This window comes from Agelaius phoeniceus, chromosome 28 (genome assembly GCF_051311805.1).
Source record: "Agelaius phoeniceus isolate bAgePho1 chromosome 28, bAgePho1.hap1, whole genome shotgun sequence".
Taxonomy (NCBI): domain Eukaryota; kingdom Metazoa; phylum Chordata; class Aves; order Passeriformes; family Icteridae; genus Agelaius; species Agelaius phoeniceus.
This window is the reverse complement of record NC_135292.1, coordinates 5139652-5166755: the sequence shown is the minus strand read 5'-3', so window position 1 is coordinate 5166755 and position 27104 is coordinate 5139652. Positions and strand designations below refer to the sequence as shown.

The following is a 27104-nucleotide window of genomic DNA, read 5'->3' as shown; positions in this document are numbered from 1 at the left end:
GCACTGTTGAGGATTTGGATAAAGCCTAGGAGTGGGATGTCAGTCAGTCCTTAGGAGATATTGCATGGGAAACCATATGAATCTCCTGAGCCTAACCCTAATGTGCACGTCACAGGAAAGCAGGAAGTGTATAATTATGTTCTGTCTCTCGGGAAAACTTTAGCTCGGCTCCGGAGCATCCTCGTGTGGAATAGACCACTGACTCTCGAGAGCCCAGTTCATAACATACATCCAGGAGACGAGGTGTACATCAAGAACTGGAACGAAGAACCGCTGAAAGAAAAGTGGAGTGGAGCCCACCAGGTACTGCTGACCACCTTTACAGCAGCCAAAGTAGCCGGCGTGGACCCCTGGATTCACTACACCCGAGTGAAGAAAATCCATCCTGGATCACGGACTGTGTAAACTGTGGAACCAACAAGGCTGCAGATAAGATGTGTTTAATCACTTTGAGAATGCTATCAGTAATTGTGCCAATGTTATGGTCATTAATGTCTTTGGGATGTGGAATGCAAAAAGATCAACTAACCACTCTTCATTCTAGAATGAAGAGAGAAGTACAAGGAGAAACACAGGGGATAAAGGTTTCTAATGCAGTTTGGGCTGAGAATGTAATGATTGGATTAGTCAAAGCCTTTGCCAAAATGCAAAACACCAGTAGAATAACTGCCTGTCTGCCAATACCAAAGGCAGCAGGAGACTCAGTAAATTGGGGAATCATAACATCAAAACTACCTGAAATACAAAACAACAAAACAATTGCATGCAAACAGGTACCCGAATCGAGGCAAGTAGTCAAGGAAACTTGGGAGAAAATAGGAACATGGATGAGACCCATGGGCCAGAAAGACTGTATTCTAAGTGATGGCACACTAGGAACCCCTATGGGAGAATCAGGAGGCATCACACAATGGCAATGCTATTTGCCACACTATAAAAAGATTACAGAAAATGTTACAGAAACCACTCTGGTATGGAAGTGTGAGGCCAAGGATCAGGAAGATCAGACAGAGCCTTGGGACAGTGCATGGTCTGTGAGTATCCTTCAAAGATTCCAATGTATGGCAAACACCCCTTGGTGCATTAAGTGGGAAGGCCCCGAGAATGAAACAGATCCAGCAGTAACAAACACTGCCACCAGTAGCAGAACGAGGGCAGACCAAGTAAGTTGGTGGGCATGTAATAAAACTTAAGACTGCACTTCTGATGATGCAGAGATAAAGCCGATGCCACCCCTGGCAATAGCCCTACAAACTGGCTGTGCTTGCAGAGGGATCAAACATAAACAAGGCAGAGTGAATTATAAAGCAGTTGTAGGATGTACCAGAATTACAGTCCGAGGTCCAGGACAATTTGTATGGGCAGCAAGCAATGGCACCTGGACAACACATCTGCCTGTAGATGGGAAAGTAAAGGAAATTACTTTAGGCCTCCCAACCTCATGTCCAATTTGGAAAAAGTCCCCATTTAACGGAAAACATGAACTTGTGCAGATAAGAGCAAGACGAGAAGTTCTAGACAATGAAAATCCAGATGACACTTGGCAAGAACCCTCTAGTGGAGTGAAATTTGGGTGGGCCCGAGAGTCTTTGCTTGGTCCTACAGCAAACTATCAGAGTAGGGAGATGCTGTACAAACTTACAGGTCAGGTAGATAGACTGGCAAGAGTCACCCGGGAAGGATTTAAAGAATTAAGCCAGCACAAAAATGACTTTACAAAATCGATTAGCCTTAGATTTGTTACTCCTGAAAGAGCATGGAGTATGTGGATTTTTAAAGGGACGGGTTGGTCACTGCTGCGTTCACATCCCAAATGTAACTGCAGATGTAGAATATGACATCAATCAGTTGAAACAAAGAGAGCATGAAGCACAAGAAGAGCAAAAGGATTTGACTACGACCTGGCTAGGCAAAATCTTTAAAGGGTTAGGGTGGAATGTGAGTTCATGGATTAAATCTATCATTGAGAGTGTGATAATCTTACTAATTGTATTCTTAGCAATTTGGTTAGTTCACAGCATCTTAAAAGGAGAGATACAGAAGAAAACATCCTGGAACCAGAAGATAATAAAGGCACTGACACGAGATCCACGCCCACCATCTTCTGGTTCTCCAGTGAGTGACAGCATCCACGACAACGTTTACATCAACCATGGACTTGAAGAGCATCAAGAATAAATTGAGAAATAAAGGCCTATATCAAGTGAAAACATTTACACCTATAGTGAAGTGAAAATGCTTTCAAAGGGGGGAGAATGATAGTGGGGCCCTGGAAAAATGTCAAAAATAGACTCTGAAAATGTTAGGCTTTGTGCTTGCCAGATCATGTGAAATTGCACCTGCGTAAGCAGAACATGATAAATGATATAATTGTTAGATGTGATGATTGTTTAGTAATTAAATATAATTACTGTATAATCATAGGAAGAACCATGAGAAACTATGTTAGAAGTTTGAGGGGGGCCACAAGGAGCCCATGCTTGGCTGAAATCTATGTATACAATAGAACAATTGAAGTTTAATCATTAACATGAAAGTTATATAATGATAGAATATAAAAACATGTTCATCCCGAACCCATGTCGGAGTCAGATTTGGGTTGGTACCCCTGACACCCAGAGCTCTTCAATAAAAGCACCTGCATATAATCATTCTGGTGATTATGTGTTTCTGAACACTAATATACCCAGTAAAGTGTTAAACCCTTCCCAGCTGCTGTGCATGAGGCTCTATGAATATGCACCAGGCTGATGTAAGGGGAAAGGTATTTCAGGGGATCCCTGAAGGTAACAGGGTGCTCCTGCCTCAGTGCCAAGATGCACCCAGTTTACATCTTCCAAGAACTGTTTAGCATGGCTCTGCCCTGGATCTGCCTTTTTAGAGCATGCAGATTCCTTGGCTGTGGTTTTAGTCCATTCTCTTTATCACCTCCAGGTTTTGGGCCTTGGTGCACTCTGCCTTCAGACAGGGAGTGCTGATAGTTGGCAGATCTGTACAGGTGTCCTCATCCTGGGTGCATTGGATGTTATCCCACCCAAGCAGGCAGTTTAACACAAGCAGCTATTTCACTGAGCTTAATTAACAACAGAAATAAAAACTATAGAACAAAGCTACTTTAAAAAACAGTCCCAGCCCATATTTGCTCCCAGTCTGTGTGGTCCTGATCCATATGGTCCCAGTCCCTGGGATCCCAGTCCATACAGTCCCAGTCCATATTTGATCCCACTTCAGGCTATCCTGGTCTGGAGGGTTCTGATCCACAGGATCCCCATCCATGTGATCCCCGTCCATGTGATCCCAGTCCATATTTGATCCCAGCCCATCTTAGATCCCAGTCTGTGGGGTCCCGCACACACTCCCTGGGTCTGGAATTCCAGTTCCCAGCCAGGAAAAAATGTTCCTGCCCTTGAACTTCCTTCCTATCCCCTCAACAAATTGCAATAAAACTATAAACAAAGAAATAATAATTGAAATTAAATAAATTATAATAAAAATAAAATATAAAAATCTCAACTCTTCTTTACAATGATTCAACTCCAACAATGATTCAACTCCAACCAACAATAACTATTACTATAATATTACCAATGCATATAAATAAACAAATTATATATCAGGAAATACCTTTTGAAAATTTTAACTCGATGACTAATGTACTTTAGATAAAAAATATGTAAAGAAACTACCATGCAATCTAACACATCTTAGTTAAACAATTCATATTACAAATATACTAAACACAAGACCAAACACCACTACAATTTCTCAGACATTTCAACCAAACAATTAAACTTTAATAACATCCTTAAGTACTCTTGAAAAATTAAAATTATTTTTAAAACATTAATTGTGTGCAGGTGGTTTTATTTTGATATTGGTTTTTGGATTGTTTGGGTTAGATGATTTAAAAATGGGATTTTTATAGGAATTGAATCAGCTGAGAAGGTGGCACTCGGCAAACAGAACTGACTGAAAATGAACGGGACAGAAATCAGTAACTCTGAAAGTTTTATTTGCTATCAAATACATCCCACACACCCAGCCCCACACAATCCCCATCCCATTGCTCCAAATTGAGATCCCACTTCTACCAATCTCCTTCCAACTCCATCTCAACTTGACAGCTGCGCAATGGAGTGAGTTTGGCCTGGGATTGAGTTTTTGGAGGAAGGAACAAGCAATCTGAGGTGGAATTGAGCCCTTTCGGGTTAAAATTCAGTTATTTTCAGTGGAATTTGAGTAGTTTTGAGGTGACTGTTCCATCCCAATGGACTTTTGGAGGACAGAGAGATGGAGAAGAGAAAAAAATTCAGGCCAAACCAAAGGAGAAGCAGCCAGGCGTGTTCCCAACATGGATCACAGGGAATGTGAGTGACCAGGGCTGTGCCCAAAGTGCCTCCTCCAGTGGGGGATGGAGCTGCAGCAGCGCACGAAGCTCTTCCCGCACTCGGGGCACTCGCAGGGCTTCCCTTACCGGTGCCTCCGTTGGTGTTGGGTCAAGTGAGAGCTCCTGGAGAAGCTCTTCCCACACTGGGGACACTCGTAGGGCCTCTCCCCTGTGTGGATGCGCCGGTGCCTGACGAGGTGGGAGTTGTACTTGAATCCCTTCCCACAGTCGGGGCATTGGAATGGCCTCTCATCTGTGTGACTCTGATAGTGCAGGAGGAGAGTGGAGCTGGTCTGAAACCTCTTCCTGCATTTATCACACTCATAGGGCCTCTCCCCTGTGTGGATGCGCCGGTGGGTGACGAGGGCGGAGTTACGCTTGAATCCCTTCCCACAGTCAGGGCATTGGAAGGGCCTCTCCTCTGTGTGACTCTGATAGTGCAGGAGAAGATGGGACCTGGTCTGAAACCTCTTCCCACACTTGGAGCACTCATAGGGCCTCTCCCCAGTGTGGGTCCTCTGGTGGCTGATCAGGCTGGAGCTCTGGCTGAAGCTCTTCCCACACTCCCCACACTCGTAGGGCCGTTCCCCAGTGTGGGTCCTCTGGTGCCTGATCAGGTTGGAGCTCTGGCTGAAGCTCTTCCCACACTCCCCACACTCGTAGGGCCGTTCCCCAGTGTGGATCCTCTGGTGGCTGATCAGGTTGGAGCTCTGGCTGAAGCTCTTCCCACACTCCCCACACTCGTAGGGCCGTTCCCCAGTGTGGATCCTCTGGTGGCTGATCAGGTGGCAGTTCCACCTGAAGCTCTTCCCACACTCCACGCACGTGTGGGGCTTCTCCCCATCATGGAGCTGCTCATGGAGCACCAGCTCCGAGCTCTGGCTCCATCTCCGGCCGCCTTCCCGGCCCAGGCTGGCTCTTTCCCCCTCACGTCCCCGCCATCTGCGTTTGCAGCCCCTCCCCGTGCGGCATCTCCGGGCCTTTTCCTCCCCGTTGGCTTCCTGCGCCGTGGAGCCGCTCAAAACGGCCTCTGCCACCAGGTTCTGCCGCGGGCATTTGTCCTCCCTGCTCTCCATGCTCAGCTCCTGCTCTGGGCGAGGAAGGACAAGGACAGCATGGGATTTGCCTCCGTGCCACAGGCAAGGGCAACGAGATCCCCCCAGGGCTGTGCTGCAGCTGGGGGCCGTGCTGGGCTGGGAGATGGAGCAGCACAGAGGGGAAAGGGGCATTCATCGCCAGCTCGCGGCTGTGCACACATCACAAACAGGACTGGACTGCTAGGAACGCGTCTTGAGCTGTTTTATTTTTCAGCATCAGTCTCATTTCTTGGTTATGCCAATGGGAAGATGCCAGCAGCTCACATCCCAGGTAGCAGAAAAAAACCTTAATGTTAAAACTTACTTTAAAAGGTTTTTCACCAATCACACAAAGCAAAAGCATATTGACAGTGGTTCCATCCAAGCACTATTGGTTAAAACCATGCTCCATTACTTCAAACACAATACCTATTTGTAAGCCTTAAAACACGATGAACAGAGCTCCATTATTAAGCTTGGAACTTCCTGATATCTTGCTATATATACTTTTCTGCAGGTTAGGGAGTTAGTATAGATAAGTGTTAATGCACAGACCGTTGTTCTAATGCTCCTTACTTTCTACTTCTTTTATAATTTTTTTGCTGACCAATCTTATGGCTGCTGCAAAGCTATAATCACAGTTCTCCTGTCTCTGAGGCTTGTCTTTTGAAGCTTTCCCAAAACCCTCTAAATTTAAGCATTCCAGAGACACTGACTTCCTCCTCACCTGCTTCAGTGCCCTGGAGCATCTTCCTCTTCCTCACAGCCTCCCAGGGGTTGGCAATGGGAAATCCTGGTTTGGAGAAAACAAGGGATGAGCACATTGAGTTTCAAGGTCCCTCTGCCCAAGTCCATCTCTACAAGTCACCGGCCATCTGGGCTCCAGTAAACCCTCCCAAACACCAAGATGCAGCCCTGAAAAAGCCTCCCAGGAGTTCCCCGTCCCTGGTCCCTCCCCTTTGGTGTTCAGGGGTTCTACCCTGTCCCAGCTGCTGGGGTCACGCTTGGATTGGGGGTCCCCCTTCTCCTGGGTGCCCGCCCTGCCCAGGCTGCTGGCAGTGCCAGCAATGCCAAAAAGCTCCCCCCTCTTGGCTCTCCCCATTTCGGGATGCCGGGGCTGTTTGGGCTCCCGGGCTCCCTTCTCCCCTCATTCTCTGCTCTGGGCTGCAGCGGCTCCAAGGAGTCCCCCCTGCCCCTCTCCAGGCTCTTGAGGCTCCCGCCAATGGCGGCGCTCCCCCCTCTCTGGCCTCCCCACTTTGGCCTCCTGGGGCACACAGGGCTCTGCTCCTCCAGGCTGCCTCTGCCGGCAGCCGCCACCGCCACCCCCCGATGTCCCCCCGAGGGGCCTTTTCCGCTCACCCTTGGACTTCTTCATTCTCCAAACATCCCCCCAAAAACCCAACCCAGGGACCCCCCGGGATATCCGGGCCGGGCTCCCCCTCCCCGCTCACCGGAGCCATGGGGGGGGCGATGATCCCACAGGTGGGGGCTGCGAATTCAGGCAGGGCTCGAGACCGCGTGGCTCCCGCAGCTCAGCCTTGATCCGCCCTGGTCCCTCCTCTTCCTCTTCCTCCCGCTCCTCCTCTGTCCTATCTCCACCTCCCTCTCCTCCTCCCCCTAACCCCGCCTCCTTCACTGCTCTTTCTCCTCCCGCTCCTCCTCTTCCATCCCCCCTCCTCCTCCTCCCCTGTCTTATCCCCACCTCCTGCTCCTCTTCCATCCCGCCCCTTCCATTCCTTCTCCTCCTCCTCCCCCCTTACCCCGCCTCCTCCTCCCCCTCCATCCCTGCCCTTCCCTCCCTCCTCCTCCTCCCCCAGCAGCAGCCACACCCTCGGTGCCCCGTTCCCGCAGCCCTCGCAGCCCACGGCAGCAGCGGCCATGGAGCCGGGACAGGTCGGCATGGGCAGCGCGGGGCTCTCGGCTGCTCCCAGCCACTGCGGGGGGGGGAAACCCGGCCCGGGCCAAAGGAGAGGCAAACTGGGAAAACTGGGGGCAGATCACAAAGCTAAGAATGCAGCAGAAAATGGAGCTGAAAGAGTTTCTTTAATATTAACTCCAAACGAGGAAAAACTGGAAATTCCAAAGTTTAGGGAAGCCAAGAAAAAAGAATTAAACAAGATAGGAAATGAACAAGATAAATCAGGGAAATAGAAACTTCTACATGGAAGACAATTACTTAATAAAATGTGCTTACTAGGAAAATATCAGAAGACGTGCATCAGAAACCCCACTGGCATACTCAAGCTTTGTGTGATCATTTTTTAAGGAATTTTGGGTGCACTGGGATTTTTGGTGTAGCAAAGCAAGTCACTGAAAGATGCTTAATTTGCCAAAGGATAAATAAAAAGGTGATGACAAAAACAACATTAGGAGGTCATGAGTTAGCTCGTCGACCATTTCAAAATATCCAAGCAGAAGTTTAGATTTGTTAGGTTCTGGATTTATTTGGAAAAAAACCCATTTAATCTAGAAGAAAGAGAAGATGCCATATGTTAGACAGGAGATTTTAGGAGAATAAAAATCTTTGAAGTATCAGAAACACCCGAGGAAAAAACCAAGAAAATAAAAAGGGGAAATGAAAGGGAGGGGAACAAGAGGAAAAGTCAGAAAGAGAGTGGGATCCTCTGCAGCTCTTGCCCCCTCCGTTGGCGGCCGAGGCGCCTGTCCCGGGTCCCGGCTCGCTGCCCGCCTCAGCTCCGCCTGCCCCGGTTTCCATCCCAGGTGCGGGCTCACTGCCCAGGGCAGCTCCACCTGCCCCGGCGCTGGCGGTGAATTTGTGTGCCCTGGCCCCACTGCCCGGCCCGCGGCCGCTCTGCCGGCCATGCTGGGCAAGATGGGGTTGCTCTGTCCTGCCGCGTGGGCCGAGGTCACCGCGCCGACCGCACCGAGGGCGGGTCCCAGCCATCCCATCCCCGGCTGCCCTGCCCGTGCCAGCTGCGCTGGGCAGCGCCGCTGCTGCTGCCGGGGTCTCCCACCTGCCTTTTCTCTGCCGGGAGCTGCCGGATCAGCCGCCAGAAGCCATGTGGGGGCTGCCCACGCTCCGGCTCGGCCTCCACGGGAAGATCCCCCTCTGGCGATTCCGGCAGCACACCCTGCCCACACTCCGACCGAGCCTCGGCGGGATATCCTCCCCTGACCCCTCCTGCTCTGAGTTACGTCCCCTTGGTAACCACAGCTCCGGCTGTTCAGGGAAAATCCCTCTCTCTACAGGAAGCACCTTATCGAAACACTAGGAGCTCAGTTAAAAGGCAGCCCTCTCCAAATTCTTTCTCAAAACACGGGAGAAAGGCTACAGAAGGTAAAAAAGTGAAAGAGTTAGGTGAAGGGATTGCTCTATTGCCGTTAAGAGAGGTTCCCATGGCAGGGATGCGCTGCCCCGCCCCGCGGGAGCCACCGGCGCCCCTGCCGGCCGTGCCCGGAACTGCACCCAAGGGGAAAGCGCCGCGGCCGAAAGGCCGGGACCGGCTCCGGGCTCTGTTTGTTGGCACTGCCGGAGCTGTTGATACACACTACTATTATTATATTATACACACTAGTAAAGAACCGTTATTCCTAATCCCATATCTTTGCCTGAGAGCCCCTTGATTTCACTATCCTAAAAATTAAGAGGGAGGGGGTTTGCATTCTCCATTCCAAGAGAGGCTTTTTCTGCCTTCCCAAGCAGACACTGTCTTGTAAAGCAAGACAAGCACCCACAGGCACTGAGGGGGGCTGCAGGAGGGGCAGAAGAAGGCCCTGCAGCACTTGGGCACAAAGGCCCAGCAGGTGAATGCAAGAAGGGAGCAGCAAAAGGCCAAGCTGAAGGCAGAGGCCAGGGCAGAGCTCCTACAGCCCCTGAGGGATCAGCCCCAGGGCCCAAGGGGGCCCCAGCACCCAGGGCACGGCTCGGCCACAAGCACCCGGCAGAGGCATTGCCCTCCTCGGCAGGGCACAGCCCACCCAAACAGCCCCTGGCAAGGAATCAGGGCTCCGGCTGCAGGGCACAAGGACACTGCAAGCAGAGACAGCAGCACCCTCAGGACCAGCAAGTCCAGCCCGTGATGGACATGGATTGGCAGGGCTGTCACAGCTCCCATCACACCAGGGACCCTCCACACTGGAGCCCTTGAGAACATTCAGCTCGGTCTGCATTGAGAGGAGGCATTTCCTGATGGACACAGGGGCCTCTCAATCTGCTCTGAATCTTAGACCTAAAGGGGAAAATAGTACAGGAATATTTTAATTTTTAAGGGAATGAGTGGGAAAGATGAGCAGGTATGATTTGTTCAACCACTATTAGAAGCTGTGGGGGATAGGTTTGAAATAAATGAATTTCTTTTTCTTCTTCCTGTGATTGTAATTAACTAGGAAGGAGGTTGAGAGCTGGATTTTAATACTGTAAAAAGGGATACAGAGGCTAGTTCTGTTGTACCTCTGTGTCAAAAGTCTGACAAGGCCTATGCTGAAGTGAACCCAGAAGTGTGGGCAGCCCCAGGGAAATACAGAAAATTAGATATGGAGCCTCTACAAATTAAAGCAACCAGGACAAGCACTACCCTGTTCCAAGAGAGGGAAGGAAGGGCTCACAGCCTGGTATTGAGTCCCTGTTAAAGGCAGGGCTTTTGGAGCCAAGGATGTCTCCCTGCAACACTCCTATCTTGCCAGTCAACAAACTGGAGGGATGGACACAAGGAGGAAACACAGAATTTTCAAGTGTTAAAATGAAGATTAACTGAGGCGAGTGGCCTGGGCCTTCCAGACAGGGAAAAAGAATTTGAATTATAGGTGGACGTTAAACAGGGTCTTGCCAAAGGAATTCTTGTGCTAAAATGTTTAACCCAGTGGCCAGAGAGCAGCCTCATTGTCTGCAGAATTGTGCAGCCACAGCTTCCGTGGGAGCAGAGGCCTGAAAACTGATGACAACAGGAGGATCTCCTAGAGTTCAAGTCTGGCATCAAGTTAAAGCTTTGACAACCAAAAGAGCCTCTAAATGGATGAGCAGGGCTCGGTGATTACAGTATGAAACTTGTTCAGTGGCACAGGAGGATTCAGAACTGAGGACAGGGCAAGGGTTTAACCCAGCCTCCTGTTTGAACAGCCTGGAGAGGGGCTGGCAAGGAACCCAGGACTGCACTCAAGGGACAGAGCTCCCGAGCCAGGCTGGGAGAGATTGATGGGACATTCCCTGGCCTGAGGGAGACAATGTGTTTGTGGATGGCTCTGCAAGGGCAGCAGAAGGGAAAAGAGCTACAAGACAGGCTGTTATTAAGGAAGGGGAATCAGACAAAGCGCAGGTCACCGGCCCATGCTCAGCTCAACCCGCGGAGCTGTGGGTGCTTGTAAGAGCCTGGCACTGAAATGCCCTGAGCAGGAAGGCTTCAAAATCTTCTGCTGACACCATGGCACCTAACAGGGGGGCAAAAGCAATTCTGACTGCTTCAGCAAGCACTGGATCACTTATTAACCTATTGCTAAAAGAAATAATTCAAAGATAATGGATTGTGGAAGCAATAGATTCAGATGGGGAACTCATTTTACAGGAAAGACCCTTCAGGGGGTTATGGCAGCTTTAGGAATACAATGGGACCTCCATAACCCCTGGCAAGCCCAGAGCTCGGGTTGGGTAGAAAGAATGAATGGGGAAATAAAGAAACACCTTTGGAAGCCGGAGATGGAAACCAAGATGCCATGGGTACAGCTTTTGCCATTGGCCTTGGCAAGAAAAAGAGCCAGACCCAAGGCAGATATTCAATTATCTCCCTTGGAATTCATGTCTGGAATTCCTTACCTGGGCAATTCTCCACCTAGTGCAGGGTGGAAATAAGGGATGTAAATGTAAGGCAGGCTGTAGCCAGGATCCTGTCTCCTGTGGAATCTCTCCCCCAGGAAGCTGGGCTGGCACAGAGCCTGCCCTGGGACTTTGCTGTTGCCAACACCCAGCCAGGCCATCGGCTCCTGCCTAAGGAGTGCAAAGCAGCACCACTGGTGGCCAAGGGGCCCACACCAAGTGTCCCTGAGGCCAGAAACAGCCGCCAGCACAGCTGAGCACGGGGGGACCCCTCAGCCTGGCCTCAGGGGCTCTGAAGCCCCGGAGATTTGCACTTCCCGCCTGCAGCAGGACCATGGGAGCCGCCCTGAGCCTGCCCTGAAGGCAACGCAGCAGCAGCCAGGGCTCCACAGCGGGCCAAGCCCCTGGGCCTGCCCACAGATCCTCTGCTCAAACCCTCGGGAATCCTGGCCACCCTCCCCTGGCACCTCCAGCCACTGCGGCCAAGCCTCGCTGCCGCTGCTGCAGCTCCAGCGCTGGCTGGGCCTGCACTGCCACAGCTGCTGGGGAGCACCGCGGCACAATTCCACCCTGGGGCTCACTCACACCCACACTCTGGGCTGCCTGCGACTGCACTGCTGCAAAATGTACCCATCCTGCTTCTTTTAAATCTTATTTCTCTGCTCAGAAAGGTTTCTCTACTCAAAGGTTTGCCTTTGGGAAAGAAATTTTAAAGGTTTTATTTAAGGGGTTCCCAGTCTGTTCGGATGTTAAACTCATCTCCACCACTCAATGGAGATGAGTTTAACATCAGAACAGACTGGGAATAGCCCAAAAGACACCCACAGAGATAAGGACCAGCAACAAAACATCAACGCCCCGCAGCAAACAGCAACCAACAGCTACCCCAGACACTGCCCCCGCACAGCTGGAGACACCTGGTCTGGAAAAGGCTGAGAAGGAAATCCAGGAGTGTGGGCGGAATTCACAGCAGAGGGGAAGAAATCCGAGTCTAATAGGAAACCAAACACTAAAAACCTACACGACTTGGAAGCAATGAACATTAAAGCAGTGGATTTAGATTGGTTCAGACTACGTCAAGTTTAGGAAAAATCGAGTAAAACTGACATGTCATGGAATGATTTTTTCTGCACAGCTGGGCTATGTGTGGATGAAAGTATTTCTGTTGCCCATCCTGGCCAGAACCAAGCAATGCCTTGACTCTCTCACACGAAAGAGATTCTTGGAGAGTTTTTGTTTTCCCTACAGTTTCAGTGATAAGATTACAACATGAGAATCATTTTTTATAATAATCCTACTTGATATTGTCAGGTAGGTTTGGGACAGAAGGGTGAGAATCAATTTTTGGTCAGGGTTTTTCCATGTTCGCCTTTATGTTGCATTTTGCAAAATTGAAGAGCTTTAACCGTGATACTTTTAACTCTTAAATAGTTAATACTTTTTTTAAAAAAAGCAGGGTGAAGCTGCAAAGGGAAACAGCAAATGGAGAATGTTGGGAAAACTTTACTATAAATAAATGGGGGGGAATTGAGATGAGGGACTACATTTTGTTCGTCATGAAAAAGAGACCAGTGTGTTACAAGAGTTGTCTGCTGACTATTTCTGTACTACTTCATGAGATATGAGCTACAAGGATACCAGGGAAGGGGTTGCAGGAGCCCACACATAGTCCCACCCAGCAAATGGTACAAACAGATAACTCACAGAAATAACGACCAGGGAAAGGCTGGGGAAAGGGCAGGGGCAGATTAACACCCAGCAGGGAAACCTTTCCCGCTGACAAATGGTACAAGCAGATAACTCACAGAGATAACGACCAGGGAAAAGCTGGGGAAGGGGCAGGGGCAGAGAAACAGTCTGCAAGGCAGGATATTTGCTTGCTTAAGCTTGATAGGGCACAGTTTGCAAGGCAGGACATTTGCTTGCTTAAGCTTGATAGGGCACATATTGCGTTAATCATAAGATTTTGGTAATTTTCCACGGAGAAGTCACCAAATAAGGACATAGGGTGAAGAAGACGCGGCTGAGGAAGACTCCGCAGCCTTTATCACCGACCACCAGGAGACAGAAGGATGACCCCCTAGCAACAACCAGCGCAGGCGCAGAGAACTCCGAGATAACATGGACTCCTGAAGGATGGAGAGGATAAAAGGACTGAATCAGAAACTAGTTGGGGCGGCAGTAGTGGAGCGGAGACTCCCCGGTCGCCCAGCGCTGAGCCTTTGCTTACGTAGTATAACTGCTTCAATAATTAATAAATTCTTTGATTGGAAATTACTCGTTTTGAGTCAATTTTATAACAATGGGGTGTCCAGGGGGTCCCTGTGCCCAGGAAAGGGGGTGCACGGGCCCCGGTGTTGAGGAAGGTGGTGGGTGGGGGCTGTGGAAGGCAGGAGTGGGGGTCCAGGGGGTGCTGGGGTCAAGGAAAAGCGGGGGCTGGGGTGTCTGAGAGGGGGAGGGCCGGGAAAGGGGGTGCGGGGGGGCATTGGTGCTGCATGAGGGGGTGCAGGAGGGTCCCCGTGCTGGATAAGGGGGTGAAGGGGGGGTCCCTGTGCCTGAGAACAGAGGGTTTGGGAGGGTTCCAGTCTCAGATATGGGGGTGCACGGCGGTCCTGGTGCAGTGGAATGGGGGTTCAGGGGGTCCTGGTGCTGTATAAGGGGATGCAGTGGGGTCCCGGTGCCCAGGAATGGGGGTTCAGGGGTGCCGGTGCCAGATAATGGCCTGGCTGGGATCTGGTGCTGGGAAAAGGGGTGCAAGGGGTCCCAGGGCCAGATAACGGGATGCACTGGGGTCCCGGTGCCCAGGAATGGGGTTCTGGGGGGTTCCATTCCCGAGTTCCGGGGTTCAAGGGGTCCTGGTGCCTGAAAATTGAGGTTCAGGGGGTCCCGGTGCCGGATAAGGGGATGTAGTGGATCCCGTTGCCCAGAAATTGGGGTTCAGGGCGGTTTCCCTGCCCGGGAATGGGGGCTCAGGGGGTTCCAGGCTGCAGATAAGGGGGTGCAGGGGTTATCGGGGCTGAGGAAGGGGGTACAGGGGGGGTCCCAGTGCCCCAAAATGAACGTTCAAGGGGGGTCTCTTGACCCCCTGGAGCCCCAGGGGACCCTCCGGGATCCCCTGGAACCCCTTCCAGGAAGCGCCGGGAATGAAGAACTGGGGGGACGCCGAAATTTGGGAGATCTGGGGGTCCAAAAGCCGAGGAAAAGGGCGGGTCTGGGGTCTGGGAAGGACGAGGTGGCCGGGAATGGGCGTGCAGGGCGTCCCAGAGCACTGACGGGGGTGCGGGGGGATCCTAGGCCCGGATTAGGGGGGGCAGGGGGGTCCCAGTGCCCAAAAATTGGGGTTCAGGGGGTTCCCGTGCCGGGGAATGCGGGTTCGGGGGGAGTTTCCTTCCAGGAATTTGGGATTCAAGGGGGTCCCGGTGGCCGGGAATTGCGGTTCCGGGGGCGTCGGTGACCAGAAATGGGGATTCAGGGGGGTCCTGGGGCCACATGAGGGGGTACAGGGCGGTGCCAATGCTGGGCAAGGGGGTACAGGGGGGTCCCTGTGCCCAGAAATGGGCGCTCAAGGGGGGCCGCGTGCTCAGGAATGGGGGTTCAGGGGGGTCCCGGTGCTGAAAAAGGGTGCTGAGGGGGTCACAGGACCGAAAATGGGGGTTCAGGGGAGTCCCGGTACCCGGGAATGGAGGTTTAGGGAGTTCCCGGTGCCCAGGAATTGCGGTTCAGGGGGGTCCCGGTGAACAGAAATGGGGGTTCAGGGGATCTCGGTGCCAGATGAGGGGGTACAGGGGGGTCCCGGTGCTGGGGAAGTGGAGTGAGGGGGGGTGGCATGACCCAAAATGGGGGTTCAGGAGGGTTCCCCTGCCCGGGAATGGAAGATCAAGGGGGCCCCGGTGCCCGGGAATTGCGGTTCAGGGGGGTCCCGGTTTCGGTGGGTCCCACTCACCTTTGGTCGCGGCCCCCGGGTCCCCCAGGAGCCCCAGGAGCCCCCGGAGCACCCCCAGCCCCAGCGCTGGGGCCATCGCAGCCGTCCCCGATCGCGGCTGCAGAGACGCGAAAGCGAAAGTGCCCGAGGGAGCGCGGGGGGAGGGGGAAAGGGCGAATTCCAGGGAATTCACCTGGATCCCCTCCTGGCACCCCTCTGGATCCCTCGGGGATCCGTCTGGGACCCTCCAGGGCCGCGCCCTGCGGGACTCCCGGGCCGGGCTGTGCTGAACTCCCGGCCCTGCGCTCAAACTCTGCCCGGACCCCGCTGGGCTCGGCCCAAAGCCGGGCAAGCAGCGGGAGCAGCGGAGCCAATTTTTGCTGCGGGTGCGGGTCCCACCCCCGGCGGAGCAGGGCTGGGCGCTGGGACCCGATCCCTGATTCCCAATCTCCTTCTCTCTCGCTCTCTCTCTGCTGTTCTCTCCCTTTCCTTTGGGGGATCATAAATCCCAGAGCGGCCGCAGAGCCCCGTGCCCAGGCCGGGTTTCCCAGCAAAGGGAGGCTGGGGCTGAGGTGCCCCGGGCTGGCCGGGAATGGGGGCCCGCGGCTCCCTGGGCTCACGGAAATGGGGGATCCAGGGGCTGGGAGAGGAGGATACCCGGGAAAGGGGGTGCAGGGGGGTGTTGGTGCAGGATAAGGGGGTGCAGGGGGGGTCCCAGTGCCGGGAATGGGGTTGGGAGGGGAGGGGGGCAGCAGCTGCTGGAGAGAGACTGGGACAGACTGGAATGGACTGGGACAGACTGGGAAAAGAACCCACTGGGAGCAGAACTGAGGCAGTAGAGATCACACTGGGATATACTGGGACCACACTGAGGGCTACTGGGAACATGCAGGGGACAATTGAGAGTGGACTGGGAGGGACTGGGAATGGTTTGGATCATCCTGGGACTGACTGGAATCATACTGGGAGTGATCAGATCTGTAGTAGGGGTGAAGAAGAGAAACTGGAATAATGCAGGGAGCAACTGGGATCATACTGGGAGCAGCTGCCCCATGCTGGGGTCATACTGGGATCATACTGGGACTGATGGGGTGACACTTGGAGTGACTGGCATAGTACTGGGAGTGTCTGGGAGTAACTGGGATCAAACTGGAGGTGACTGGACTTATACTGGCAGCAACTGGGACCACAGCGGGGGCAAATGGCATCGGGTAAGGTGTGACCGGGCTCATCCTGGAAGTGCCTGGGGCCACACTGGGCTCTTCCTGAGAGGGACTGAGAGTGAAAGGAACCATACAGGGCATGACTGGGAGCCGCTGGGACCGTGTCGGGGGCAACTGGGATCCTACCGGGAGTGATTTGGACCATACTGGGAGTGACCGGGAGCCACCGGTGAGGCGGCGGCGGAGCTGGGAGGCGGCCGCAGCGCAGGTGGGAGCCGCGCTGGGTTGTGCGGGGGCTCGGGGCTCGCTGCGGGCCTCGGGGGCGGCAGGGGGCTCAGGCGGGTTCCTTGTGCCGTGTCCGGCCCGTGGTGCCGCTGCCGTGAGGGCGCTGCGGGAGCGGCTGCCCGCGGTCTCCTTGCGGCCGCTGCCTCGGCAGGAGCCGCTGCCGGAGCAGCGCTGGCTCGGCCCGGTTCCTGTGGCTGGCACAGGGGCGGCTGCCCCGTGCCCGCGGCTGTGCGGGGAAATTCACGTGGCCGGAGGTTTCCGTGCCCCGAGGAGACAGAGGAGTCCTGTACAAGTGACTTTATTGCTGAGCAGAGGGAGAGGCCGTGGCGCATTTGCCGTGCGCTCGCTGCCATTGTTGTAGTTCGCAGCCTCCTTTTTATCCTCATTTTCCCGGCTCATCTCCCTCTCCCTTTGCCCACTGGCCGAGGTACTTGGAAGGTTCAGACCTCCCGATCTGCCAACTGCACGTCCTCGTTAATGTGCACCCCCACTTTTGTAGAACAGCCGATATTCACGGCTCTGTTAAATCTTTTTTGTTCTCGACGTTCAGGAATTTAGCGGGACTTTCTGTGAGCAGCAGTACGTGTTAATTAATAACATTTATTGAAGCTGGTGGTTTCGCCCCTTACTTCCTTATCTACAAGCCCCTGGCCCCTCGCTCAGCTGCTGAATGAGCTGCACTCTCAAGGTGCGGAGCATGGTAAAAAGGTGAGAGGTGCTGTAGCACATCAGAGCAGAAGCAGCATTCGTTTAACCCATGGTCTGCCAGGGAACCACAAAACCGTGTCCCATTCCCATCCTTTCCACGTTTGGACTGGTACATGAGCTGCTTTTTTGTTTCCTTTGTTATCTGTTTCACCACTTTTGCTTTGTCATCTATTTGCCAAGACCAGGTTGAGTCATTTGATTTTCCACAAACTCCTCTTTTCTCTGCTAACAGATGATCTGATCCCATCCCATGGTGAAATGTTGTGTTCCTCATTTCAGTGGATTGCTCAGCAGGAAGGTCAGGAGCTGGAGCTGTCTGGTTGGTTATTCCGAGGGCAGCTTGTAATCTAATGGTGCCATTGAAATGAGAAATGGGTTCTGTGGCTCCTGATATGAATTGGTTTGGGTTCCCAGGGGCTGGTCCATGGTGTTGTAGGATTTGTTCTGCTGGCCGTTCATCTTCTCCCCATCTTTGGCCGCTCTCTCCAGCCAGGGCTGCATCAATTGACCATTTGTCTCTAATTAAATCATCAAATACTTGGATTCCCAACTGATTTCCCGGAACTTGTGGTAGCAAGAACATCTCAGTGCTCTAATCCACCCCATATAACATAGACAGCACACGTTGGAGTGGGCAGAGGGATGATTCCCCCCCATTTATTTATAGTGAAGTTTTCCCAACATTCTCCATTTGCTGTTTCCCTGTGCAGCTTCACCCGTTTCTGTTGCAGGGTCAGATATCCTCACCCCGGGCTCTGCCTTGAGCTGTGCAAATTCCATCAGGGCAAGCAGGCAGAGCTCGGGGTGAGGGGCAGGGGGAATCAGCCCAATTCCTGCCCCAGGCAAGAGACCCAGGTACATTGGCCAGGCTTTGCCCAGCAGGGTTCATTTGCATTCCTAAAGCTCCTCTCCTGGCTGACTAGAACCAAAGCTTCTCTTCCAGGGCTGCCATCTGGTGAGTCACATGTGGCCCCCGGAATCTGCCTTTTTTTAAAAAAGTATTAACTATTTAAGAGTTAAAAGTATCACGGTTAAAGCTCTTCAATTTTGCAAAATGCAACATAAAGGCGAACATGGAAAAACCCTGACCAAAAATTGATTCTCACCCTTCTGTCCCAAACCTACCTGACAATATAAAGTAGGATTATTATAAAAAATGTTTCTCATGTTGTAATCTTATCACTGAAACTGTAGGGAAAACAAAAACTCTCCAAGAATCTCTTTCGTGTGAGAGAGTCAAGGCATTGCTTGGTTCTGGCCAGGATGTGCAACAGAAATACTTTCATCCACACATAGCCCGGCTGTGCAGAAAACATCATTCCATGACATGTCAGTTTTACTCGATTTTTCCTAAACTTGACGTAGTCTGAACCAATCTAAATCCACTGCTTTAATGTTCATTGCTTCCAAGTCGTGTAAGTTTTTAGTGTTTGGTTTCCTATTAGACTCGGATTTCTTCCCCTCTGCTGTGAATTCCGCCCACACTCCTGGATTTCCTTCTCAGCCTTTTCCAGACCAGGTGTCTCCAGCTGTGCGGGGGCAGTGTCTGGGGTAGCTGTTGGTTGCTGTTTGCTGCGGGGCGTTGATGTTTTGTTGCTGGTCGTTATCTCTGTGGGTGTCTTTTGGGCTATTCCCAGTCTGTTCGGATGTTAAACTCGTCTCCATTGAGTGGTGGAGATGAGTTTAACATCCAAACAGACTGGGAACCCCTTAAATAAAACCTTTAAAATTTCTTTCCCAAAGGCAAACCTTTGAGTAGAGAAACCTTTCTGAGCAGAGAAATAAGATTTAAAAGAAGCAGGATGGGTACATTTTGCAGCAGTGCAGTCGCAGGCAGCCCAGAGTGTGGGTGTGAGTGAGCCCCAGGGTGGAATTGTGCCGCGGTGCTCCCCAGCAGCTGTGGCAGTGCAGGCCCAGCCAGCGCTGGAGCTGCAGCAGCGGCAGCGAGGCTTGGCCGCAGTGGCTGGAGGTGCCAGGGGAGGGTGGCCAGGATTCCCGAGGGTTTGAGCAGAGGATCTGTGGGCAGGCCCAGGGGCTTGGCCCGCTGTGGAGCCCTGGCTGCTGCTGCGTTGCCTTCAGGGCAGGCTCAGGGGCGGCTCCCATGGTCCTGCTGCAGGCGGGAAGTGCAAATCTCCGGGGCTTCAGAGCCCCTGAGGCCAGGCTGAGGGGTCCCCCCGTGCTCAGCTGTGCTGGCGGCTGTTTCTGGCCTCAGGGACACTTGGCGTGGGCCCCTTGGCCACCAGTGGTGCTGCTTTGCACTCCTTAGGCAGGAGCCGATGGCCTGGCTGGGTGTTGGCAACAGCAAAGTCCCAGGGCAGGCTCTGTGCCAGCCCAGCTTCCTGGGGGAGAGATTCCACAGGAGACAGGATCCTGGCTACAGCCTGCCTTACATTTACATCCCTTATTTCCACCCTGCACTAGGTGGAGAATTGCCCAGGTAAGGAATTCCAGACATGAATTCCAAGGGAGATAATTGAATATCTGCCTTGGGTCTGGCTCTTTTTCTTGCCAAGGCCAATGGCAAAAGCTGTACCCATGGCATCTTGGTTTCCATCTCCGGCTTCCAAAGGTGTTTCTTTATTTCCCCATTCATTCTTTCTACCCAACCCGAGCTCTGGGCTTGCCAGGGGTTATGGAGGTCCCATTGTATTCCTAAAGCTGCCATAACCCCCTGAAGGGTCTTTCCTGTAAAATGAGTTCCCCATCTGAATCTATTGCTTCCACAATCCATTATCTTTGAATTATTTCTTTTAGCAATAGGTTAATAAGTGATCCAGTGCTTGCTGAAGCAGTCAGAATTGCTTTTGCCCCCCTGTTAGGTGCCATGGTGTCAGCAGAAGATTTTGAAGCCTTCCTGCTCAGGGCATTTCAGTGCCAGGCTCTTACAAGCACCCACAGCTCCGCGGGTTGAGCTGAGCATGGGCCGGTGACCTGCGCTTTGTCTGATTCCCCTTCCTTAATAACAGCCTGTCTTGTAGCTCTTTTCCCTTCTGCTGCCCTTGCAGAGCCATCCACAAACACATTGTCTCCCTCAGGCCAGGGAATGTCCCATCAATCTCTCCCAGCCTGGCTCGGGAGCTCTGTCCCTTGAGTGCAGTCCTGGGTTCCTTGCCAGCCCCTCTCCAGGCTGTTCAAACAGGAGGCTGGGTTAAACCCTTGCCCTGTCCTCAGTTCTGAATCCTCCTGTGCCACTGAACAAGTTTCATACTGTAATCACCGAGCCCTGCTCATCCATTGAGAGGCTCTTTTGGTTGTCAAAGCTTTAACTTGATGCCAGACTTGAACTCTAGGAGATCCTCCTGTTGTCATCAGTTTTCAGCCTCTGCTCCCACGGAAGCTGTGGCTGCACAATTCTGCAGACAATGAGGCTGCTCTCTGGCCACTGGGTTAAACATTTTAGCACAAGAATTCCTTTGGCAAGACCCTGTTTAACGTCCACCTATAATTCAAATTCTTTTTCCCTGTCTGGAAGGCCCAGGCCACTCGCCTCAGTTAATCTTAATTTTAACACTTGAAAATTCTGTGTTTCCTCCTTGTGTCCATCCATCCAGTTTGTTGACTGGCAAGATAGGAGTGTTGTAGGGAGACATCCTTGGCTCCAAAAGCCCTGCCTTTAACAGGGACTCAATACCAGGCTGTGAGCCCTTCCTTCCCTCTCTTGGAACAGGCTAGTGCTTGTCCTGGTTGCTTTAATTTGTAGAGGCTCCATATCTAATTTTCTGTATTTCCCTGGGGCTGCCCACACTTCTGGGTTCACTTCACCATAGGCCTTGTCAGACTTTTGACACAGAGGTACAACAGAACTAGCCTCTGTATCCCTTTTTACAGTATTAAAATCCAGCTCTCAAACTCCTTCCTAGTTAATTACAATCACAGGAGGAAGAAAAAGAAATTCATTTATTTCAAACCTATCCCCCACAGCTTCTAATAGTGGTTGAACAAATCATACCTGCTCATCTTTCCCACTCATTCCCTTAAAAATTAAAATATTCCTGTACTATTTTCCCCTTTAGGTCTAAGATTCAGAGCAGATTGAGAGGCCCCTGTGTCCATCAGAAAATGCCTCCTCTCAATGCAGACCCACCTGAATGTTCTCAAGGGCTCCAGTGTGGAGGGTCCCTGGTGTGATGGGAGCTGTGACAGCCCTGCCAATCCATGTCCATCACGGGCTGGACTTGCTGGTCCTGAGGGTGCTGCTGTCTCTGCTTGCAGTGTCCTTGTGCCCTGCAGCCGGAGCCCTGATTCCTTGCCAGGGGCTGTTTGGGTGGGCTGTGCCCTGCCGAGGAGGGCAATGCCTCTGCCGGGTGCTTGCGGCCGAGCCGTGCCCTGGGTGCTGGGGCCCCCTTGGGCCCTGGGGCTGATCCCTCAGGGGCTGTAGGAGCTCTGCCCTGGCCTTTGCCTTCAGCTTGGCCTTTTGCTGCTCCCTTCTTGCATTCACCTGCTGGGCCTTTGTGCCCAAGTGCTGCAGGGCCTTCTTCTGCCCTTCCTGCAGCCCCCCTCAGTGCCTGTGGGTGCTTGTCTTGCTTTACAAGACAGGTGTCTGCTTGGGAAGGCAGAAAAAGCCTCTCTTGGAATGGAGAATGCAAACCCCCTCCCTCTTAATTTTTAGGATAGTGAAATCAAGGGGCTCTCAGGCAAAGATATGGGATTAGGAATAACGGTTCTTTACTAGTGTGTATAATATAATAATAGTAGTGTGTATCAACAGCTCCGGCAGTGCCAACAAACAGAGCCCGGAGCCGGTCCCGGCCTTTCGGCTGCGGCGCTTTCCCCTTGGGTGCAGTTCAGGGCACGGCCGGCAGGGGCGCCGGTGGCTCCCGCGGGGCGGGGCAGCGCATCCCTGCCATGGGAACCTCTCTTCACGGCAATAGAGCAATCCCTTCATCTAACTCTTTCACTTTTTTACCTTCTGTAGCCTTTCTCCCGTGTTTTGAGAAAGAATTTGGAGAGGGCTGCCTTTTAACTGAGCTCCTAGTGTTTCGATAAGGTGCTTCCTGTAGAGAGAGGGATTTTCCCTGAACAGCAGGAGCTGTGGTTACCATGGGGACGTAACTCAGAGCAGGAGGGGTCAGGGGAGGATATCCCGCCGAGGCTCGGTCGGAGTGTGGGCAGGGTGTGCTGCCGGAATCGCCAGAGGGGGATCTTCCCGTGGCGGCCGAGCCGGAGCGTGGGCAGCCCCCACATGGCTTATGGCGGCTGATCCGGCAGCTCCCGGCAGAGAAAAGGCAGGTGGAAGACCCCGGCAGCAGCAGCGGTGCTGCCCAGCGCAGCTGGCACGGGCAGGGCAGCCGGGGATGGGATGGCTGGGACCCGCCCTCGGTGCGGTCGGCGCGGTGACCTCGGCCCACGCGGCAGGACAGAGCAACCCCATCTTGCCCAGCATGGCCGGCAGAGCGGCCGCGGGCCGGGCAGTGGGGCCAGGGCACACAAATTCACCGCCAGCGCCGGGGCAGGTGGAGCTGCCCTGGGCAGTGAGCCCGCACCTGGGATGGAAACCGGGGCAGGCGGAGCTGAGGCGGGCAGCGAGCCGGGACCCGGGACAGGCGCCTCGGCCGCCAACGGAGGGGGCAAGAGCTGCAGAGGATCCCACTCTCTTTCTGACTTTTCCTCTTGTTCCCCTCCCTTTCATTTCCCCTTTTTATTTTCTTGGTTTTTTCCTCGGGTGTTTCTGATACTTCAAAGATTTTTATTCTCCTAAAATCTCCTGTCTAACATATGGCATATTCTCTTTCTTCTAGATTAAATGGGTTTTTTTCCAAATAAATCCAGAAGCTAACAAATCTAAACTTCTGCTTGGATATTTTGAAATGGTCGACGAGCTAACTCATGACCTCCTAATGTTGTTTTTCTCATCACCTTTTTATTTATCCTTTGGCAAATTAAGCATCTTTCAATTACTTGCTTTGCTACACCAAAAATCCCAGTGCACCCAAAATTCCTTAAAAAATGATCACACAAAGCTTGAGTACGCCAGTGGGGTTTCTGATGCACGTCTTCTAATCTTTTCCTAGTAAGCACATTTTATTAAGTAATTGTCTTCCATGTAGAAGTTTCTATTTCCCTGATTTATCTTGTTCATTTCCTATCTTGTTTAATTCTTTTTTCTCGGCTTCCCTAAACTTTGGAATTTCCAGTTTTTCCTCGTTTGGAGTGAATATTAACATAACTCTTTCAGCTCCATTTTCTGCTGCATTCTTAGCTTTGTGATCTGCCCCCAGTTTTCCCAGTTTGCCTCTCCTTTGGCCCGGGCCGGGTTCCCCCCGCCCGCAGCGGCTGGGAGCAGCCGAGAGCCCCGCGCTGCCCATGCCGACCTGGCCCGGCTCCATGGCCGCTGCTGCCGCGGGCTGCGAGGGCTGCGGGAACGGGGCACCGAGGGTGTGGCTGCTGCTGGGGGAGGAGGAGGAGGGAGGGAAGGGCAGGGATGGAGGGGGAGGAGGAGGCGGGGTAAGGGGGGAGGAGGGGGAGAAGGAATGGAAGGGGCGGGATGGAAGAGGAGCAGGAGGTGGGGATAAGACAGGGGAGGAGGAGGAGGGGGGATGGAAGAGGAGGAGCGGGAGGAGAAAGAGCAGGGAAGGAGGCGGGGTTAGGGGGGAGGAGGAGAGGGAGGTGGAGATAGGACAGAGGAGGAGCGGGAAGAAGAGGAAGAGGAGGGACCAGGGCGGATCAGGTCTGAGCTGCGCGAGCCACGCGGTCTCAATCCCTGCCTGAATTCGCAGCCCCCACCTGTGGGATCATCGCCTCCCCCATGGCGCAGGTGAGCGGGGAGGGGGAGCCCGGCCCGGATATCCCGGGGGGTCCCTGGGTTGGGTTCTTGGGGGGATGTTTGGAGAATGAAGAAGTCCAAGGCTGAGTGGAAAAGGCCCCTCGGGGGGTGGCGGTGGTGGCTGCCGGCAGAGGCAGCCTGGAGGAGCAGAGCCCTGTGTCCCCCAGGAGGCCAAAGTGGGGAGGCCAGAGAGGGGGGAGCGCCGCCATTGGCGGGAGCCTCAAGGGCCTGGAGAGGGGCAGGGGGGACTCCTTGGAGCCGCTGCAGCCCAGAGCAGAGAATGAGGGGAGAAGGGAGCCCGGGAGCCCAAAGAGCCCCGGCATCCCGAAATGGGGAGAGCCAAGAGAGGGGAGCTTTGGGCATTGCTGGGACTGCCAGCAGCCTGGGCAGGGGGGGCACCCAGGAGAAGGGGGACCCCCAATCCAAGTGTGACCCCAGCAGCTGGGACAGGGGGGAACCCCCGAACACCAGAGGGGAGGGACAAGGGACGGGCAACCCCTGGGAGGCTTTTTCAGGGCTGAATCTTGGTGTTTGGGAGGGTTTTTCTGGAGCCCACATGGCCGGACTAGAGATGTACCTGGGCAGAGAGATCTTCAAACTCAACGTGTGTTGGGGTAGATGAAACAGGAAAGCCTTATAAATATTATTGTCTGGCCTTTCATTCCAATCTTGCTTATAGTTTCTATATTCTCAAAAGCTTTTGAGAGTATAGGAACTCTAAGCAAGATTGGAATGAAAGCAAGCTTTTAGATATCTTAGATACTGAACAAGTGGAAAACAATGGTGTGGCCTGACTGAAGGTAATCCTCTTCTGATGAAACAATTCCCTCTGCTTGCAGACAGGTCCAAGGGTCAGAGCAGACCCTACTAGCTCAGCAGAAGGGCTCCAAAGAGGAGTTTTTGGGGTTTAAAATGTAACACAGTATGGTGATAAATGAGTTCACTGGATTTAAGGATCATACTTTTTTTTTATTATTTTGCAAGCGAGAACAAGCAAAGTTCAGCGCTGGGCGGCCGGGAGTCTCCGCTCCTCTAGGCTCGCGCCGTTCCTATCCCCAAAGTTCGCCTTTTATCGCCTTCTTCTCCCAGGTCCAGGGATGACGTGGTCTGTCTTTTGCGCTTGCTCATTCAGTTGCTAGGGGGTCTTTTTCTGCCTTCTGGTGGTCGTGGGATGAAGGCTCCAAGTCTTCCTCTTTAACCGCTGACTGAACTTTTCCTTATAAGGCGTACCTTTACAGTGGAATTTTCAGAACACTATACGATTCCTGCAAGCCTAAGGAATTCTTGCGAGTTTAGGAACTGTTGTTAGAGCCTTCCTCTGTGACCTCTGGGTGAACTTTTCCTTATCGTGTATATCTTTACCAAGGAATTCCCAAAGCACTATACAATTCCTGCAAGCCAAGCAACCATATGTGGCTGCACATTTAAGAATCAAGCAGTTTTAGCTATTTAGTTATTGCTTTTATATTGTATAATTATTTAGCTATTGATTTAATTAATGAACAAATATATTGCTACTTATTACAGTATGGTGATGTAATGATTTTTATAGGCTGTATGTAATTGCTATTGGATTTGTATCTTGTACTGGACTGGTTAGTGAAAAATAGAATATTTAACACAGAAGAAGAATTATTGTATTGTAACAGGAACCTTACTCTCTTACACTCTTACCCTCTTACTCTCTCACCCTCTCATCCTCTCCCTCCCTCTCTTCTCTCAGGCCTGCTCCAAGCTGTGGCTGGCAGCTCCAAGCAGGGCCCTGCACCCAGGCCCTTTGCAATAAACCGCAAGTTCCACGACCTGGCTGCAGAGATCTCTCGTCTCCGTCCATCCCGACCGTGCTACCCCTGACGCTCCTACAAACGTGCTCATCCCTTGTTTTTCCCAAACCAGGATTTCCCATTGCCAACACCTGGGAGGCTGCGAGGAAGAGGAAGATGCCCCGGGACACTGAGGCAGGTGAGGAGGAAGTCAGTGCCCCTTTCCCCTCTGTGCTGCTCCATCTCCCAGCCCAGCACGGCCCCCAGCTGCAGCACAGCCCTGGGGGGATCTCGTTGCCCTTGCCTGTGGCATGGAGGCAAATCCCATGCTGTCCTTGTCCTTCCTCGCCCAGAGCAGGAGCTGAGCATGGAGAGCAGGGAGGACAAATGCCCGCGGCAGAACCTGGTGGCAGAGGCCGTTTTGAGCGGCTCCACGGCGCAGGAAGCCAACGGGGAGGAAAAGGCCCGGAGCTGCCGCACGAGGAGGGGCTGCAAACGCAGATGGCGGGGATGTGAGGGGGAAAGAGCCAGCCTGGGCCGGGAAGGCGGCCGGAGATGGAGCCAGAGCTCGGAGCTGGTGCTCCATGAGCAGCTCCATGATGGGGAGAAGCCCCACACGTGCGTGGAGTGTGGGAAGAGCTTCAGGTGGAGCTCCACCCTGATCGTGCACCAGAGGATCCACACTGGGGAACGGCCCTACGAGTGTGGGGAGTGTGGGAAGAGGTTTCAGACCAGGTCCCATCTTCTCCTGCACTATCAGAGTCACACAGAGGAGAGGCCCTTCCAATGCCCTGACTGTGGGAAGGGATTCAAGCACAACTGCAACCTCGTCAGGCACCGGCGCATCCACACAGGGGAGAGGCCCTACGAGTGTGATAAATGCAGGAAGAGGTTTCTGACCAGCTCCAATCTCCTCCTGCACTATCGGATTCACACAGAGGAGAGGCCCTTCCGCTGCCCTGACTGCGGAAGGGATTCAAGTACAACTCCAACCTCATCATTCGCCAGCGCATCCACACAGGGGAGAGGCCCTACGAGTGTCCCCAGTGTGGGAAGAGCTTCTCACAGAGCTCTAACTTGACCAAACACCAACGGAGGCACCGGTAAGGGAAGCCCTGCGAGTGCCCCGAGTGCGGGAAGAGCTTCGTGCGCTGCTGCAGCTCCATCCCCCACTGGAGGAGGCACTTTGGGCACAGCCCTGGTCACTCACATTCCCTGTGATCCATGTTGGGAACACACCTGGCTGCTTCTCCTTTGGTTTGGCCTTAAT

General features: G+C 53.0%; 1 protein-coding gene across 1 annotated transcript in view; it reads right to left on the bottom strand.

Annotated features, from left to right (window-relative positions):
* LOC143696047 (uncharacterized) overlaps positions 1 to 27104 on the bottom strand; it is a 343050-nt gene that overhangs the window by 289603 nt on the left and 26343 nt on the right. Inside the window, exon 2 of the mRNA XM_077191253.1 lies at positions 4866 to 5269. Coding sequence (XP_077047368.1) covers positions 4866 to 5269 — 404 coding nt within the window. The remainder of the gene's footprint in view (positions 1 to 4865; positions 5270 to 27104) is intronic.